This window comes from Canis lupus, chromosome 24, assembly GCF_011100685.1.
Source record: "Canis lupus familiaris isolate Mischka breed German Shepherd chromosome 24, alternate assembly UU_Cfam_GSD_1.0, whole genome shotgun sequence".
NCBI lineage: Eukaryota > Metazoa > Chordata > Mammalia > Carnivora > Canidae > Canis > Canis lupus.
In genome coordinates, this window is record NC_049245.1 from 48,290,336 (window position 1) to 48,305,592 (window position 15,257).

The 15,257-nt window shown below is 47.3% G+C and overlaps 1 protein-coding gene across 3 annotated transcripts in view; it reads left to right on the forward strand.

Moving 5' to 3' along the window:
• PRPF6 (pre-mRNA processing factor 6) overlaps positions 1–15,257 on the forward strand; it is a 44,427-nt gene that overhangs the window by 4,322 nt on the left and 24,848 nt on the right. For all 3 annotated transcript variants that reach the window (XM_038572941.1, XM_038572943.1, XM_038572942.1), the window contains 8 exons: positions 441–609; positions 1,907–2,025; positions 6,192–6,270; positions 6,738–6,914; positions 7,145–7,300; positions 8,871–8,965; positions 9,348–9,504; positions 10,204–10,366. In XM_038572941.1, coding sequence (XP_038428869.1) covers positions 441–609; positions 1,907–2,025; positions 6,192–6,270; positions 6,738–6,914; positions 7,145–7,300; positions 8,871–8,965; positions 9,348–9,504; positions 10,204–10,366 — 1,115 coding nt within the window. The remainder of the gene's footprint in view (positions 1–440; positions 610–1,906; positions 2,026–6,191; positions 6,271–6,737; positions 6,915–7,144; positions 7,301–8,870; positions 8,966–9,347; positions 9,505–10,203; positions 10,367–15,257) is intronic.

Consider the following 15,257-nt stretch of genomic DNA (forward strand, 5'->3'; position numbering starts at 1 on the left):
GGTGAGGGAGGCAAAGCTGATGCCCTGGTGTGGGCCTCGGCACTTGGGATGGCGCTGCAGTCATCAGCGGCAGCAGCCCAGGGCAGCGGCAGGATGAGCACAGAGGGCATCCCGAGGGGCTGGTTGGGGGAGATGATCAGCGGGTTGTGAGAAGCAGGAGGCTGGATACTCGGGAGGTCGGAGCTCTGATGCTCTGATGAATCTCTCCAGGAGGATGTGGGTGGTGGGTGGGGCTCCGCAGAGTAGGTCCAAAGGGGTCTCCCACGGAGAGAACAGACTAGTAACGTTTGAGAGTGCAGCATCCCTAGCGCGTTGCTGCCTGGATCCTCGGGGGTTTTCTCCCCAGACACGTTAGAAGAGCAGCTGTCATGGAGGACTGTGGAGGAAAGAACAAAGGGACGGGGTCACCCAGATAAACGATGTCCCCGGGTCTCTTGCAGTGCCACTGGCTTTACCACCCGGTCAGATATTGGGCCCGCCCGCGATGCAAATGACCCTGTGGATGACCGCCATGCACCCCCAGGCAAGAGGACCGTCGGGGACCAGATGAAGAAAAGCCAGGCCGCGGACGACGATGACGAGGATCTGAACGACACCAACTATGATGAGGTGACACGTGTGCACTCCCGGCCGGTCTCCAGAAGGGTTGACCAGCTTCTGAGCCCACTGCGCTCTTGGCATCTGATGCCCGCTCGGGGCAGGAGCAGGGGTGGGGGCTGGCATGACTAGTATTTCAGCCTCTAGTATTTCAGCCTCCTACGGGGTATCTTTAGCAGAGTGTGAGAGGGGAGCAGGAAAAGTAGAAAGAGATGTGCACTTTTGAGAGATGTACTTGCATTGTGGTGGTGTCTTGGCTGGTCCCTAATGATGAAGATTCTAAGTGGAATTGAGGATGATACTTGATTTATTACGTTTCAGTGCATGCTCTCTTACTTGATTAGTATTTGGTCTGTTGAAATTTTCTGCAGATGTGTTCTAACAGATGGCATTTTTGTTCAGAGGGAAAGATTGTTAAAATTTCAATTTTGAAATGATTTTAAGCTTCCAGGAACTTTGCAAAAATAGTACGGACAATTTCTGCATACCCTTCACAAGCTTCTCTCTATATTACATGACCTCAGTACAGTTACTATTTTTATTTTTTAAAGATTTTACTTACTTATTCATGAGAGACACAGAGAGAGTGAGAGGCAGAGACACAGGCAGAGGGAGAAGCAGGCTCCATGCAGAGAGCCTGATGTGGGACTCGATCCCGGGACTCCAGGATCACGTCCTGGGCCGAAGGCAGGCGCTAAACCACTGAGCCACCCAGGGATCCCTTCAATATAGTTATTGAAACCAGGAAACTAACATTGACACAGCACTGCTAACTGATTTATAGGTCTTATTAAATTAACACCGATTTTTCAGTGGTGTCCTATTTCTGATCGAGGACCCTGCATTGCATTCTTTGTGTCTCTCGTCTTCTTATTGGGGTAACTTCTCCATCTTTCATGCCCACGAAACCTCTTTTTTTTTTTTAAGATTTTATTTATTTTTTAAGATTTATTGAGAGCATACAAGCATGCACATACACACACACACACACACAAACACAGGGTGGGGAAGGGGCAGAGGGAGAGAGAATCTCAAGCAGACTCCCCACCGAGCATGAGGCCTGATGCGGGGGGTCGATCTCATGACCCTGAGATCATAACCTGAGCCGAAATCAAGAGTCATTTGCTCAACCGGCTGAGCCATCCAGGCACCTCCTCCCCATGACACATCTGAAAAGAACTGTTTAGTTATTTTGTTTTCCCTGATTTGGGGATTGTCTGATTGAAAAAAAATTGTTCAGCAAACATAACTAGATGTGTTCTCTGTTTCCACTTATGGGAATTGCTGACCTTCTCTGTTTTGTGCTTAGTTTAATGGCTATGCTGGGAGCCTCTTCTCAAGTGGGCCCTATGAAAAGGATGATGAGGAAGCAGATGCTATTTATGCAGCTCTTGATAAAAGGATGGATGAAAGAAGAAAGGAAAGAAGGTAAGATAAAGTATTGCCCTTCATATCTAATTATCCAACTTTAATTTTATTTAATTATTTTTTTAAAAGATTTTACTTTTTTTTTAATTTTTTTTTTTTAATTTTTATTTATTTATGATAGTCACAGAGAGAGAAAGAGAGAGGCAGAGACATAGGCAGAGGGAGAAGCAGGCTCCATGCACCGGGAGCCCGACGTGGGATTCGATCCCGGGTCTCCAGGATCGTGCCCTGGGCCAAAGGCAGGTGCCAAACCGCTGCGCCACCCAGGGATCCCTAAAAGATTTTAACTTTATTTGAGAGAGAGAATGTGAGAGAGAGCGAGCACAAGTGGTGACGGGGGGAGGGGAGAAGGAGAGGGAGAAGCAGGCTTCCCTCTGAGCAGGGAGTCTGACCTAAGTCTCAATCCCAGGACCCCAGGATCATGACCTGAGCTGAAGGCAGACACTTAACCAACTGACTGAACCACCCTGGTGCCCCTGTTTTACTATATCTTACTTATTTGTTTTTTTAATGCTGGGCATGGAGCCCAATGTGGGGCTGACACTCCCTGATATCATGACTTGAGCTGCGATCAAGAGATGCTTAACTGACTGAATCACTCAAGTGCCTCTATCTATTTATTCGTAAAGATTTTATCTTTAAGTAACCTCTATACTACTTTCGGGGCTCGAACTTACAACCCTGAGTCAAGAGTCATACTTCACTGGTTGAGCCAGCTAGGCACCCCTGTGTTAATCCAACTTTTTATTTCATTTTATTTTTTTAAACATTTTTGTTTATTTATTTGACACGGGGGGTGGGGGGAGAGTGTGTGCACAGCAGGTTGAGCAGCAGGCAGAGGGAGAGAGAGAAGCAGGTACCCCACGTGGGGAGCCTAATGGGCTCAATCCTGGACTCCGGGATCATGCCCCGAGCCGAAGGCAGATGCGCTCAACCGCTGAGCCACCCAGGCGTCTCTTTATCCAACTTTATTTATTTATTTTCCAACTTTATTTATTTATTTATTTTAAAGATTTTATTTATTTATTCATGAGAGACAGAGAGAGAGGGGCAGAGAGAGAGAGGGAGAAGCAGGCTCCTCGCATGGAGCCTGATGTGGGACTCGATCCTCAGACCAGGATCACGCCCTGAGCTGAAGATAGACGGTTACCCGCTGAGTCACCCAGGTGTCCCACCTTTATTCAACTTTATTTGTTTTATTTTTTTAAAGATTTTATTTATTCATGAGAGACACAGAGAGGAGAGACACGGGCAGGCGGAGACCACCTTTATCCAACTTTAAAAGAAGATTTTGTTTCAGCTTATCAGACATGGACAAAAGTTGCAAGAGTAGCATATATTTCTGCTCAGCTCTGAGGCCACCTGGTCTTGGTTTATGGCAGTCACACTTTGATAAATGCCGGATGTTGGAGAGTAGTCTTAGGGTCTGAGGACCCAAGTGGAGAGCTTAAGAAGTCTGGGGGATTATTCTGACCACGCACCAGGATTACTGTCTTTAAAATGGGTGTAGTGATGTTGATTACTGTAAATTATGTAGTTTGGAAGTTAACTGAAGATAACAAATGAACATGTATATCCTCGTCAGAGGGGTCAGTCTTGAGACTCTTGGTCCACACGTCCTTGTCAGACAGGACTGTGGGGAGTTCGGTTGGGCTGGTGGGGACAGATTCATTGAGCCTGGAGGGAGCATGTGTGCTCTGACCTTGGGTGCCTGTTCTAGAGAAAACTATTTTGCAAGGCTCTCGTGTTTTGTCTGTGGGGCTCTCAGGTGGGTGTCTTGCACTGAACTTTGGTCTAGCAATTTAAAAAAATATATATTTTATTTATTAGAGTGTATGCACAAGCAGGGGCAGGTGGTGTGGGACAGGGAGAGGGAGAAGCAGACTCCTCACTGAGCAGGGAGCCTTCAAGCAGGACTTGATCCCAGGATGCCGAGATCGTGAACTGAGCTGAAGGCAGATCCTTCACCCACCAAGACCCTCAGGGTCTAGCAGATTTTTGTATTGATGTTACTTCAGTGTACCATTTGATATTGCAACCTTCTGAATTCCCCATCCTTGTTTCTGGGGAAATTTAGGCAAGATGAACAACACATGATCTTTAAAACCATAATAGGGATCCCTGGGTGGCGCAGGGGTTTAGCGCCTGCCTTTGGCCCAGGGCGCAATCCTGGAGACGGGATCGAATCCCACGTCGGGCTCCTGGTGTATGGAGCCTGCTTCTCCCTCTGCCTATGTCTCTGCCTCTCTCTCTCTCTCTCTCTCTCTCTGTATGACTATCATAAATAAATAAATAAATTAATTAATTAATAAAAATAAAACCATAATAAAGTGTATTGCTTTGTAAGTTTTTTATGATTTGTAAATAAATTTAAAAAATGAAATTATAAGTAAGAAGTATTAACTTACTTAATATTATTTAATAGTAATATTTAATACTAATGTGTTATTAATTTTTTGCTACTGAAACAATATATTATCATTAAAGAGTATTAGGACAGTGAGACTTAAGTATAGGTGAGAGAATAACATTTATTCATAAGTCTGGAAAGTGACAGTTAACAATTTGGTTCCCTTTCCTCTTTCTGTTGCTCATTTATGCAGTTCTGTGACTTCCCATATGTATGTAGTGTTTTTAATTTTAGAAGAGTGAGATACGGTTGTTTAGGGCTGAATGCTTCTTAATAAGTTGATGGGCATGAATTTATATATGTATAGTAATTAAGTAGACATGGTTTTGCACATAAAGAAGGTTTGATTTCAGTCTTCTGGAATTCGTTTAAAAAAAAAGTGATATGGATACATGTAGAAAAGTCATCACATTAAGTGGTTTTAGAAAAATTGTTGGCTTTTAAAAATTTTGTTAGGAATACTTTTTAGTCTACAAACCGGTAGCAAGAACAGTGCAGCAAATATTGATGCTCTCGTGAGTCTCAGCCCTTGGTCACAGCTTGCACGTTTGCTTCTTGCATGTCTGCTGATGGTCTTTGCTGGGTTGTATCAGGGTCTGTTTATGCTCTGCAGTGACACAGCACCTTTATTTCACCCAACAGCATGAACCCCAAAGCTCTACCCCAGTGCTTAGCTGATAGCCAGTCCACATCCATATTCTCCTGCTCGCCTCCAGAACATAGTAGAACTGCTTTTTTCCAAACCGGGACACAATCAGAATCACTCCTCATGTCTCCTAAGGGACATCGGCTTTATGAAGAGATCAGTTATTTTATGGAAGGGCTCAGGTTATGGAACAGCTGCCTACCTCCTCAGGGAGTCCTTTAACTTGTTCTGCTCCCAGTATTTCCCGTGGAGTAGAAGTTGGATCCTGAGGCTTCATTCAAATCAGGTAAAATGTGTTTGACCAGAAAATCTCGTAGGCGCATCTGTGTTGCTTCATATCAGGAGCCACGAGGACTGACTGTCACGAGCTCCCAGAGGGGTGTTTGTCTTTGCCAAGCACAGTTCATCCTAATAAATTTACATTCCTGGTATTTCCCTTTTACCTTATGGAAGAAAATGTAAATCTCCACCTTGGGAAGTATTAGCTATTACTAGTAATGGGTCACACTACCTCTGGTTTGCTTAATATGGTTGATGCTTTGTCACAGTAACCCACAGATTTCTTCTGAGTGCCTATACCTGTTACTCGGTCAGCAGAACCCAGTAGATCTCCGTCCCTGCAGACCAGTTGCATGGGTGATGAAACAGCCCATTAGTTCTGGCACGTGGAGCGGAGAGCTGTCTTTAGAGGTGCACTGACTCCGTGGAAGGGAGGGAAGCAGTGACAGGTGGAGAGGCAGATGGTCAACGGGGACAGTGGGTCAGCTTTCCTGAATCTTCATGGGAATGCACTAGCTCTGGAATTTTGTAGAATCTTAAAGTTGTAAATGCTCTCGTGTTCAAATATAAGTATTTATATCAGAGTAAGGCAACTTGTTTTTATTTTACTGAATTTCTGCGTGTTTTCGTTTGGTAAACAATTGAGTCAATATATGTTTGTGGATGTATTCGTTGCTACCTTAAAGCACATTTGATTTAGCTGCTGAGTGTGTGGAATTATGCTTCTGGTGACTTGATTAAGTATGATAGTATGAGTTTGTTTCAGAATGAGCCACCCGGGCTGCCCAAGTATCCGGTATTTCTAACGCATGTACACATTTTACTTCTTAGGGAGCAAAGGGAGAAAGAAGAAATAGAGAAATACCGTATGGAACGGCCCAAAATCCAGCAGCAGTTCTCAGATCTTAAAGTAAGTGGTTGGATGGCATGCAGTTTCTCACGCACTCAACCTACTCAGCAGAGAATTGGGTAGAATTGATGAGACTTTATTATCTTTGTTTTTTTGCTCTTTGTTAAATTCAACCAGCACCCTACTTTAGTGTGTTTAATTTTATGTGTATGTGTGCAAAAAAAGTCCCCTGTCCCTCCACTGAAAAAAATGGGACATGTGAGCTTATTTTCTTAGTATCTTTAACTCTGTGTGTACGTAAAGCTCCCTGCACTGTGTCCTCTGGGCGATGACAGAGCAATTTACATTTCAGTGAAGTAGAGTAGATGTAACAAATTGAATTTTCTAAGTGAAGTAGATAATTTCTGCATGAAAATTCTTTCTAAACCATGATAATTTGGGGGTTAAGGTCAGGGAGACCCTAGCTTTTCTTGTACATAATGAAATTTGCCAGAGCATAAATGTTTTGGGGGGCCAAATGTTTCCAGAGGAAGTTGGCAGAAGTCACAGAAGAAGAGTGGCTGAGCATTCCTGAAGTTGGTGATGCCAGAAACAAACGCCAGCGGAACCCACGCTATGAAAAGCTCACCCCTGTTCCTGACAGTTTCTTTGCCAAACATTTACAGACTGGAGAGAACCACACTTCAGTGGATCCCCGACAAACTGTGAGCACCTGAAAAGAAGACGAATAGGTCTTTAGTCTGGTTAGATGGATCAGTAGTGGGAGCCATGGGTGGTGGTAGAGGGAGCGCTTCTGCTGTTCAGAAGCTGGGCTGTGGCTTCGGCTCTGCAGCTGCACGTATATCAGGGCTACAGTGGAAAGATGTCAGAGGGATAGGATTCTTTTGCATGAAAATGCAATCCAGTGTTTTTTGTCCTCGCCCCCAACCCCCAGCAATTTGGAGGTCTTAACACACCCTATCCAGGCGGACTGAACACTCCATACCCGGGTGGGATGACACCTGGATTAATGACACCTGGCACAGGTGAACTGGACATGAGGAAGATAGGCCAAGCAAGGAATACACTGATGGACATGAGGCTGAGCCAGGTGAGTTTCTGTTGTACAACAATTTCTTACAGACTTAGAAATAGTTTTCTAACTGTAAAACTAATATATATCAATGAAAAGTTCATCTTTAGAGTGCTTTATCACAAGATCAGCAGACCTGTGATGATGTAGTTTACTTATTCCATCACACAGAGTGGCAGGACCCCGCATCCAGGCTGGTCTGTGCCTCTACCTACAGGGCCTGCACAGGTGTGGTGCACTCAGTGCCAGCAGCAGGCCAGCCCAGGCACTCCTGGTCCCTCTTAGGGGGCTGAGGACTGTGGTGATACAGGGTGATAAAGGGTGGCCTGGCGGGCAGGCTGAACAAAGACACTCATGACAGGCCGCGTGCTCTCTGTTGCTTAAGCTCAGCCCTTCTGTACTTACGCAGGATTGAGTACACGTGTATGTCCACAGTGGACTGTTACTCAGCTCTATGAAAGAGTGAGAGACCTTGCCATTTACAACAATATGGGTAGGCCCAGAAGGCATAATGCTAAGTGAAATAAGTCAGAAAAAGATACTTTATGATTTGGTTCTGTGTGGACTTTTAAAAAAGAAAGCAAATGAACAAATCCATCCACTGAAAGCAAATGAACAAAAGAAAAAGAAAGCAAATGAACAAATCCATCCACTGAAAGCCAGACTCAAACACAAAGAACAGACCACTGAGCCGCCCAGGCGTCCTGACAGTCGTCTTTTCCGTCCCACTCTGTATCACTTCCTCCTTTTCTTGTCTTGCTGCATTCTCTAGGATGCTCTGCCCATGTTTCATTTGAGTTTGTTTGTTATTGTTTATCATGGTAATTTTAAGACTTACAGCCAGAGAGAATGGTATAATGAAGTGCTATTTGCAAACTTAAAGTTAGTTGAACTTGTACTTTATGATTTCTAGGTTTCGCTTATTCTTAGATAGACCTATCATGTTTTTTTTCCCCTGGGGCTTTATGATTTTTTTTTTAATATAAATCTTTGTTTCATAGTTGCGAAATTTGTTTGTCATCATCACAAACTGTTGTTTGAGGAATGCCTGGGTGGCTCAGCAGTTGAGCATCCGCCTTTGGCTCAGGGCATGATCCCAGTCCTGGGATGAGTCCCAGATCGGGCTGTCTGCAAGGAGTCTGCTTCTCCCTCTGTCTATGTCTCTGCTTCTCTTTCTGTGTCTCTTACGAATAAACAAATAAAATGTTAAAAAAAAAAAAAAACTGTTATTTGAGTTAAGGTTGTTTTCCTCCTTTTACAATTGTCATCCAACAAGGGCAACCCCGGTGGCTCAGCGGTTTAGCACCTGCCTTCGGCCCGGGGTGTGATCCTGGAGACCCGGGATCGAGTCCCACATCGGGCTCCCTGCGTGGAGCCTGCTTCTCCCTCTGCCTGCGTCTCTGCCTCTCTCTCTCTCTCTCTTTCTCTCTCTGTATTTCTCATGAATAAATAAAATCTTTAAAAAGCAAAACAAAACAATTCCCATCCAACTGGTGGTCAGAATGGGGGAGGGATTCTAGTGCTTCTGGGTACTTTGCTTTGGAGCATCTTTGACTCTCCAATCCACTTGGCTTGGCCTGTCTTTTAGGTGTCTGACTCGGTGAGTGGGCAGACTGTGGTTGATCCTAAAGGCTATCTGACTGACTTGAACTCCATGATCCCAACCCACGGAGGGGACATCAAGTAAGTGCTCTGTGGAATGGAGGGGGGCAGGGCGGAGGACTCAGGTTGCCTAGAATATGTTGGATTTTTTTTTTAATATTTTGGATTTTATTTGAAAAATACACAGTCAAAATAGAATGTGGGTATTCTAAGAAATACATGGTGAAGTGGGTTGATTTTCCACTTACTCTATTCATTGTGGATATTAAATGTCTTGTAAATAATATCCTAAACCTGTGTGCATGCTGTGCTAGAAAGCTCCTTGCTCACTCTGTCCTATACTGCTACTTAAATCATTTGGGACATGAGATTTGACAGTCGCTATGTTGGTGCCTGCATTCTAGGGCTGGGCATGCCCTCAGCAGGGTGGTGGCTGACCCTGTGTGCTCTCTCACCCTTGCAGTGACATCAAGAAGGCACGCCTGCTCCTCAAGTCTGTTCGGGAGACAAACCCTCATCACCCACCAGCCTGGATTGCATCAGCCCGCCTGGAAGAAGTCACTGGGAAGCTACAAGTGGCACGAAACCTTATCATGAAGGGGACAGAGATGTGCCCCAAGGTAAGGCACATGTTAGGGTGTTTTCCTGGAAGGCTGCACAGCGCCAGCCCCAGAGGGACCCTCAGTGGCTGTTGCAGGCAGGACACCTGTGGGATGTAAACTCAAGGTTGTAACTTTGGACAATAGGATAGGCGAGAGGGAAGGCACTTTTCCTGCTTATTTTCACATAGAGTGAAGGCCCACCTGTGATTAGTTTAATGACAAGATAACCTTTTTTAAAAAATATTTTATTTATTTATTTATGAGCGACAGAGAGAGAGAGCTCTGAAATCCTTTAAAGGTCCCTCTCTGTTGTGCAGACTGAGATGCCCTTGGCAGTGCAAGATACCTTCTCCAAATACTTAGGCTGGAACATCAGGCATAAATTAGAACTCCCCAGGCCCAGCCTCCTGCTGATAGGTCTCCGTTTCATGTGTCAATTGATGTATCATCCTGAAGGGCAGACTCATTCTTCCATGGTGGTGATGTGTGTCTCCCTGACTTGGACCAAGTTGCCACGTTCCCAAGTGTTGGCGTCACAAGGAGGTCTCTGGTGCAGGCACATTTGAGGCTGTGCTGATGGACTTTTGTTTGGTCGTAAAACCTGGGGCCACGGGTCTGATGACCCCAACCCCCCATTCCTCAGGCTTTGGGGTTAACCTGCTGCTTCATCTCAGTTTCCGGCCTGCACATACACTTACTATTCTCTTTGCCCCACAGAGTGAAGATGTCTGGCTAGAAGCAGCCAGGTTACAGCCTGGGGACACGGCCAAAGCTGTGGTAGCCCAAGCTGTCCGTCACCTCCCCCAGTCTGTTAGGATTTACATCAGAGCAGCAGAACTAGAAACGGATATTCGTGCTAAAAAGCGGGTTCTTCGGAAAGGTGAGCCTCCCTGGGGATGCCGTCACCAGCACTTGGGCTCTGGTCCACATGAAGGAGGTGCCGTCTTCTCCATTTCTGGTGCCCGTGCTCTTAAAGAACAGACTTTTTGCTGCTTTGGTCAGTTTTTTGGTTGAAATGGTTAAGAAATGGGTAACATTTTCAGGCCTTTTTCTGGGCTGGGTTGCTTCTGCTCTTGAACTCTCTGGACTTAGGGGGTCAGGGGTTCTATTCTGGATCAGGCACTCAGGTTTAGATCCCACGCCTGCCTTTCCCTGTTGTATGACCTTGAATGAGGCAAGCACTTGCTCTGTGGCCCAGGTTTCCTCCTTTGCACAATGAGACCAGTACTCATTCAGAAGCTGCTTCTTAGGGCTCGATGTGGGAGTGTATTTGAAGGGCAAGCCGAGCCAGCCCAAGGCAGGCTTCAGGGTATTGGTCTTTTCCACCGTGAGGAGCCTCTTGCTGTGGTAGCTGGAAGCATGTCATTTGGATTTAAGCCTGAACCAACCGGGTGGTCACAGCAGATCTGTGCATTAATTGAGCCCCTCCCATCTCACGAAACCCTTGCAAGATCATGTGATGACACCTCTTCTCACCTGGTGCTTCATGCAAGGTGGTGCGTGCCGTCGGCCCCTGTCACAGGGCATGGTTTGCATGCTGCGGAAGATTCCATCCAGGGATCACTGCCAAGGTGGAGCTTTTGTAGTGATTTGTTTGTCATTACTGCAGAATCGATTTAAAAAGCAGCCCCCCCTCCCGCCCCCGAACTATGTAGTAGATGCTGCTTTTAATCTTTGCTCCAGAGCAGATCCGAGTCAGGGTTGATGTGGAGTAAACCTGTGCAGGTGGTAGATTCTACTTGAGCTCGTAGTGTGGGTAAGGTAAGGTATGTTTTGTTGGATTGAGGGTGGTTTTCAGTGAGGTTTCCAACTCTTGTGTTTTTTTTTTTTTTAAGATTTTATTTACTTATTAATGAGAGGCAGAGAGACACAGGCAGAGGGAGAAGCAGGCTCCATGCAGGGAGCCTGACATGGGACTTGATCCTGGGCCAAAGGTGGTGCTAAACCACTGAGTCACCCAGGCTGCCCTCCAACTCTTGTTTTTAAGATGTGTGTTTGAGTAAAATGTTAGAGGTGTGTGACATCAGACCATGAGAGTGTTATCACATATAATTTCTGAGTGTTTATTTTTTGTGTTTGATAGAGGCCAGGTGGGCTCCCCCTTGTGTGTGGCCCTGTGTGTCCTTGTGTGCATTCAAGTGGGTTTTCCTCTTGGGTCTGGTTTCCTGGTTGCAGCCCTACTAGCCATTAAATGCTCAGAGCCAGACTTTTAAAATGAGGCCAGAAACAGAAAGTTAGCACCTGTCTTGGTTTATAGAAATCAATTTATCAGGGCACCTGAGTGACTCAGTGGTTGAGCATCTGCCTTTGGCTCAGGGCGTGACCCCAGGGTCCTGGGATCGAATCCCACGTCGGGCTCCCTGCAAGGAGCCTGCTTCTCCCTCTGCCTGTGTCTTTGCCTCTCTCTCTCTGTGTCTCTCATGAATAAATACAGTTTTTGAAGGAAAAAAAAAAATCACTTATCTTGAGGCACATGGGGGGAGCTCAGTCAATTGGGTGTTCAGCTCTTGGTTTTGGCTCAGGTTGTGATCTCGGGGTCATGGGATCCAGGCTTGCCTTGCACAGGGCTCTGTGCTCAGTGGGGAGTCTGCTTCAGATTCTCTCCTTCTCCCTCCCACTTTGCCCCTCTACCACTTCTCTCTCTCTCTCTCTCTCTCTCTCTCTCGAATAGATGAATAAATAAAATCTTTTAAAAAAACAAAAACGGGGGGAGCCCTTGTGGCTCAGTGGTTTAGCGCCGCCTTCAGCCCAAGGCGTGATCCTGGAGATCTGGGATGGAGTCCCGTGTCGGGCTCCCTGAGTGGAGCCTGCTTCTCCCTCTGCCTGTGTCTTTGCCTCTCTCTCTCTCTGTGTCTCTCATGAATAAATAAATAAAGTCTTAAAAAAAAAAAAACAAAACTTTTTTTCAGCCAGAAAAATAGTTCTTTAATGACAAACACACTAAACTCTGGGTAATTAGCATTATTTATTTAGGAAAGTTCTCCTGAATCTTGCTGCCACAATCTCGTGATAAATGGTCAAAATGTCTTTGTGGCCACTCCTTGTTCACCACCAGATTACCTGGGTTCATTTCCAGCTGGCTTCAGATTTGGAGAGGGGAGCAGGGATGGAGATGGGGCCTGCAGAGCAGTGTTGAGTGATAGCTTTTCCAGGACATCCTAGATCTCCTGGACGGTGGCTCTCTTGGCTCTGGTGCTCTCCTCAACCTGGCCTCTGCCCCTGCCCCCGTCCTTAGAGGACTTCCAAAAACAGCATTCTTTTTTCACGTGCCTGGGGCAAAGCCAGGTGCCGCTTCATTTAGCTCTTGGTGAAAATCAAGATAACAGCTACTTCCATCAATGACTCAGGATACCCTGCCAGCCCTTAGTCACTGGCATGTGAGTTCCGGATCTCAGTTGGATGCAGCTGACATCTTAGTCCTGGAGCTTGGACTACTAGTCTGACACCCTCAGGTGTCCTTGAGCAAGATCCTTGACCTCTGAACTGCCGGGTTCTTGTCTGTAAGGGCACATGTGGGCCTGTGGCTGGGCCATGGGCCGCTTCCTGTCAGCTCTGCTCACCATGCTAGGCTTGGAATTATATGTTACTCTGTAATTAAAGCAGTCTTACAGCAGGAGGTTGTTTCACCCTGAAACCATGTATCGTGGTGCCTAAAGTATGGCAGCCTCCAGTGGCTGTCACTGTTGGCTCACTTTGAGCGCAGGGATAGCACTGAATGTCCTCCCTGCAGGGTCACAGCTGGAGATCGTGTTGGCCTCTGTGTGAGCCCAACTTCTGCTTGCAGGTGCATCCAGTTCAGACTGGTCTTTTCCCGTCTGGGCTGCCCCCATACCGCAGCAGGCTGCATTCTCAAGGTAGCCTTAACACAGCATGGTAGCTGCCTCTTGGAAGACCCTTGGCAGGAGCTGGACCAGCCAGCCGCAGTTGGCTTTGGCTTCAGTCCTCTGGGCTGCAGATGGGATGCCAGAGGAGGAGTTCCCACTGTCTCCCATAAAGTGGAGACAGGTGGTCCTGGGTGTCAAACCCACCTCTGGGTGAGGCGAACTTCAGTCCCATCTGGAAATTCCATACCCTAGAGGCTGAATTATGAAGTTCACTTCCACTGGTAAGCCAGGGTGACAGGGAGGAGGAAGGCAAAGGCACAGTAGCTCACATGCGCCTGCAGAAGCATCATCATGAGCAACGGGCGTAGTTCTGTGCCCTTGTTCCTCTGTCTGGTTACGTGCCTGGAGGTGAGGACTTTTTTCCCCTGCTTGTGCCTTACCTGGTCAGGGTTCTTTATCTGGACCAGTGGCTCAGACTTATTCCTGAAAGGGCTAGAGCCTCAGTGGTCTCGGTTTCTTGGGCTGCTGTACTGCCATGAGCTAGCTCTTGGAAATGGGAATGCCAAGCCAGGCCTTAGGACTGTCTGGGCTCCTGTACCCCAGTACACAGTGGCAGTTCAGTCTCACCTTGGGCCAGGGCTCCCCTCTCTAACCGGGGCTGGTGCGCTGGCGTCAGAAGGCCAGACAGATGGGTGCCTGCCTCAGCGTTCTTTGCAGTTCAGCTGTGGCCCTGTTCCTTGGACACATCTTCCTTTGGGCAGAGACCTTCTGACAGCAGAGTTCCCAGGTGTTGAGGCGGGAACCCAGTGGGTTATGGTGTGTAGCCTAGGGAGCTGCTTGGATGTCACTGCTTTTTCCTGGACCTGTGTGTTTTGGCTGTGAGAGCCACCACTGTAGGCGGTTGCCTGTCATAACATTTATTGTGTCCTATAACTTCGAGACCTGTTGCTTCAGGGCATTTCTCCCAGCCGGTGCTCTGAATGCTCAGGAGTGTCCCACTGTCCTACCGGCCTTGGTAAGGAGGTGGGGTTTGGTAAGGCCGGGGAATCCCACGGCCTGAGCCCTTTGCTGCATGTATTTGGCTGTGAGGTAAGTTTCTTGACCACACAGGATGGATGTACGGTGGGACACCCGGGGGCCTCAGTGGTCGAGCATCTGCCTTCAGCCCAGGGTGTGACCCTGGGGTCCCGGGATCGAGTCCCACATCGGGCTCCCTGCATGGAGCCTGCTTCTCCCTCTGCCTGTGTCTCTGCCTCTCTCTCTCTCTCTCATGAATAAATAAATAAAATCTTAAAAAAAAAAAAAAAAAAAAAAAGGTGGGCATGTGGTGCTGGCATCCAGGTCTGTGGACAGTGGTGCTGGCAGAGTTCTGGAGGCAGGGAAGGCAGGTCCAGCCTGTTAAGCACCAGTCCCTGCCCCTCCACGTGGAATGGGTCCAGGATGTCAGCCTAGTCCAGGGGCTTCCTAGGGAATGGTTCTCTGGGAAGGGACTTGGCTCCGCAGTGGGCATCATCAGGTCACCCTTGTGAGGGATTCCGTGAATGCCGAAGAGCTCCCTCTGATCCTGCTCTGTGGCACCTGCGCACAGCCCCATGGAGCAGGTGGGGGGGGTGGCTCCCCTGGGGAGGAGGCCTGCCAGCTGCTTCTGCCACTGAGAGAGGCTCAGGGTATCACATCCTGGCTTCATCCAGGTGTCCCTGGTCAGTGCCCTCATTTCATGGGAGAAATGTTGTGGGTCTGCAAATTCCGCAGTTAAATCTTAGGTCTGTTTTTCCATGAGGTTGGCCCATGTGTTTCTGGGAGACAAGAGCCCCTTTGGGATCTGTCTTAGAGGTGCTCTGGCTTCCTGCTGGTGACCCAAGCTGTGCTGTTCTCGTTAGTCCATTCCTGCCTGGAGCTGACTAGGGGGCCTGGCCTCACTCTCCCCATACTCACACCACAGGGCTC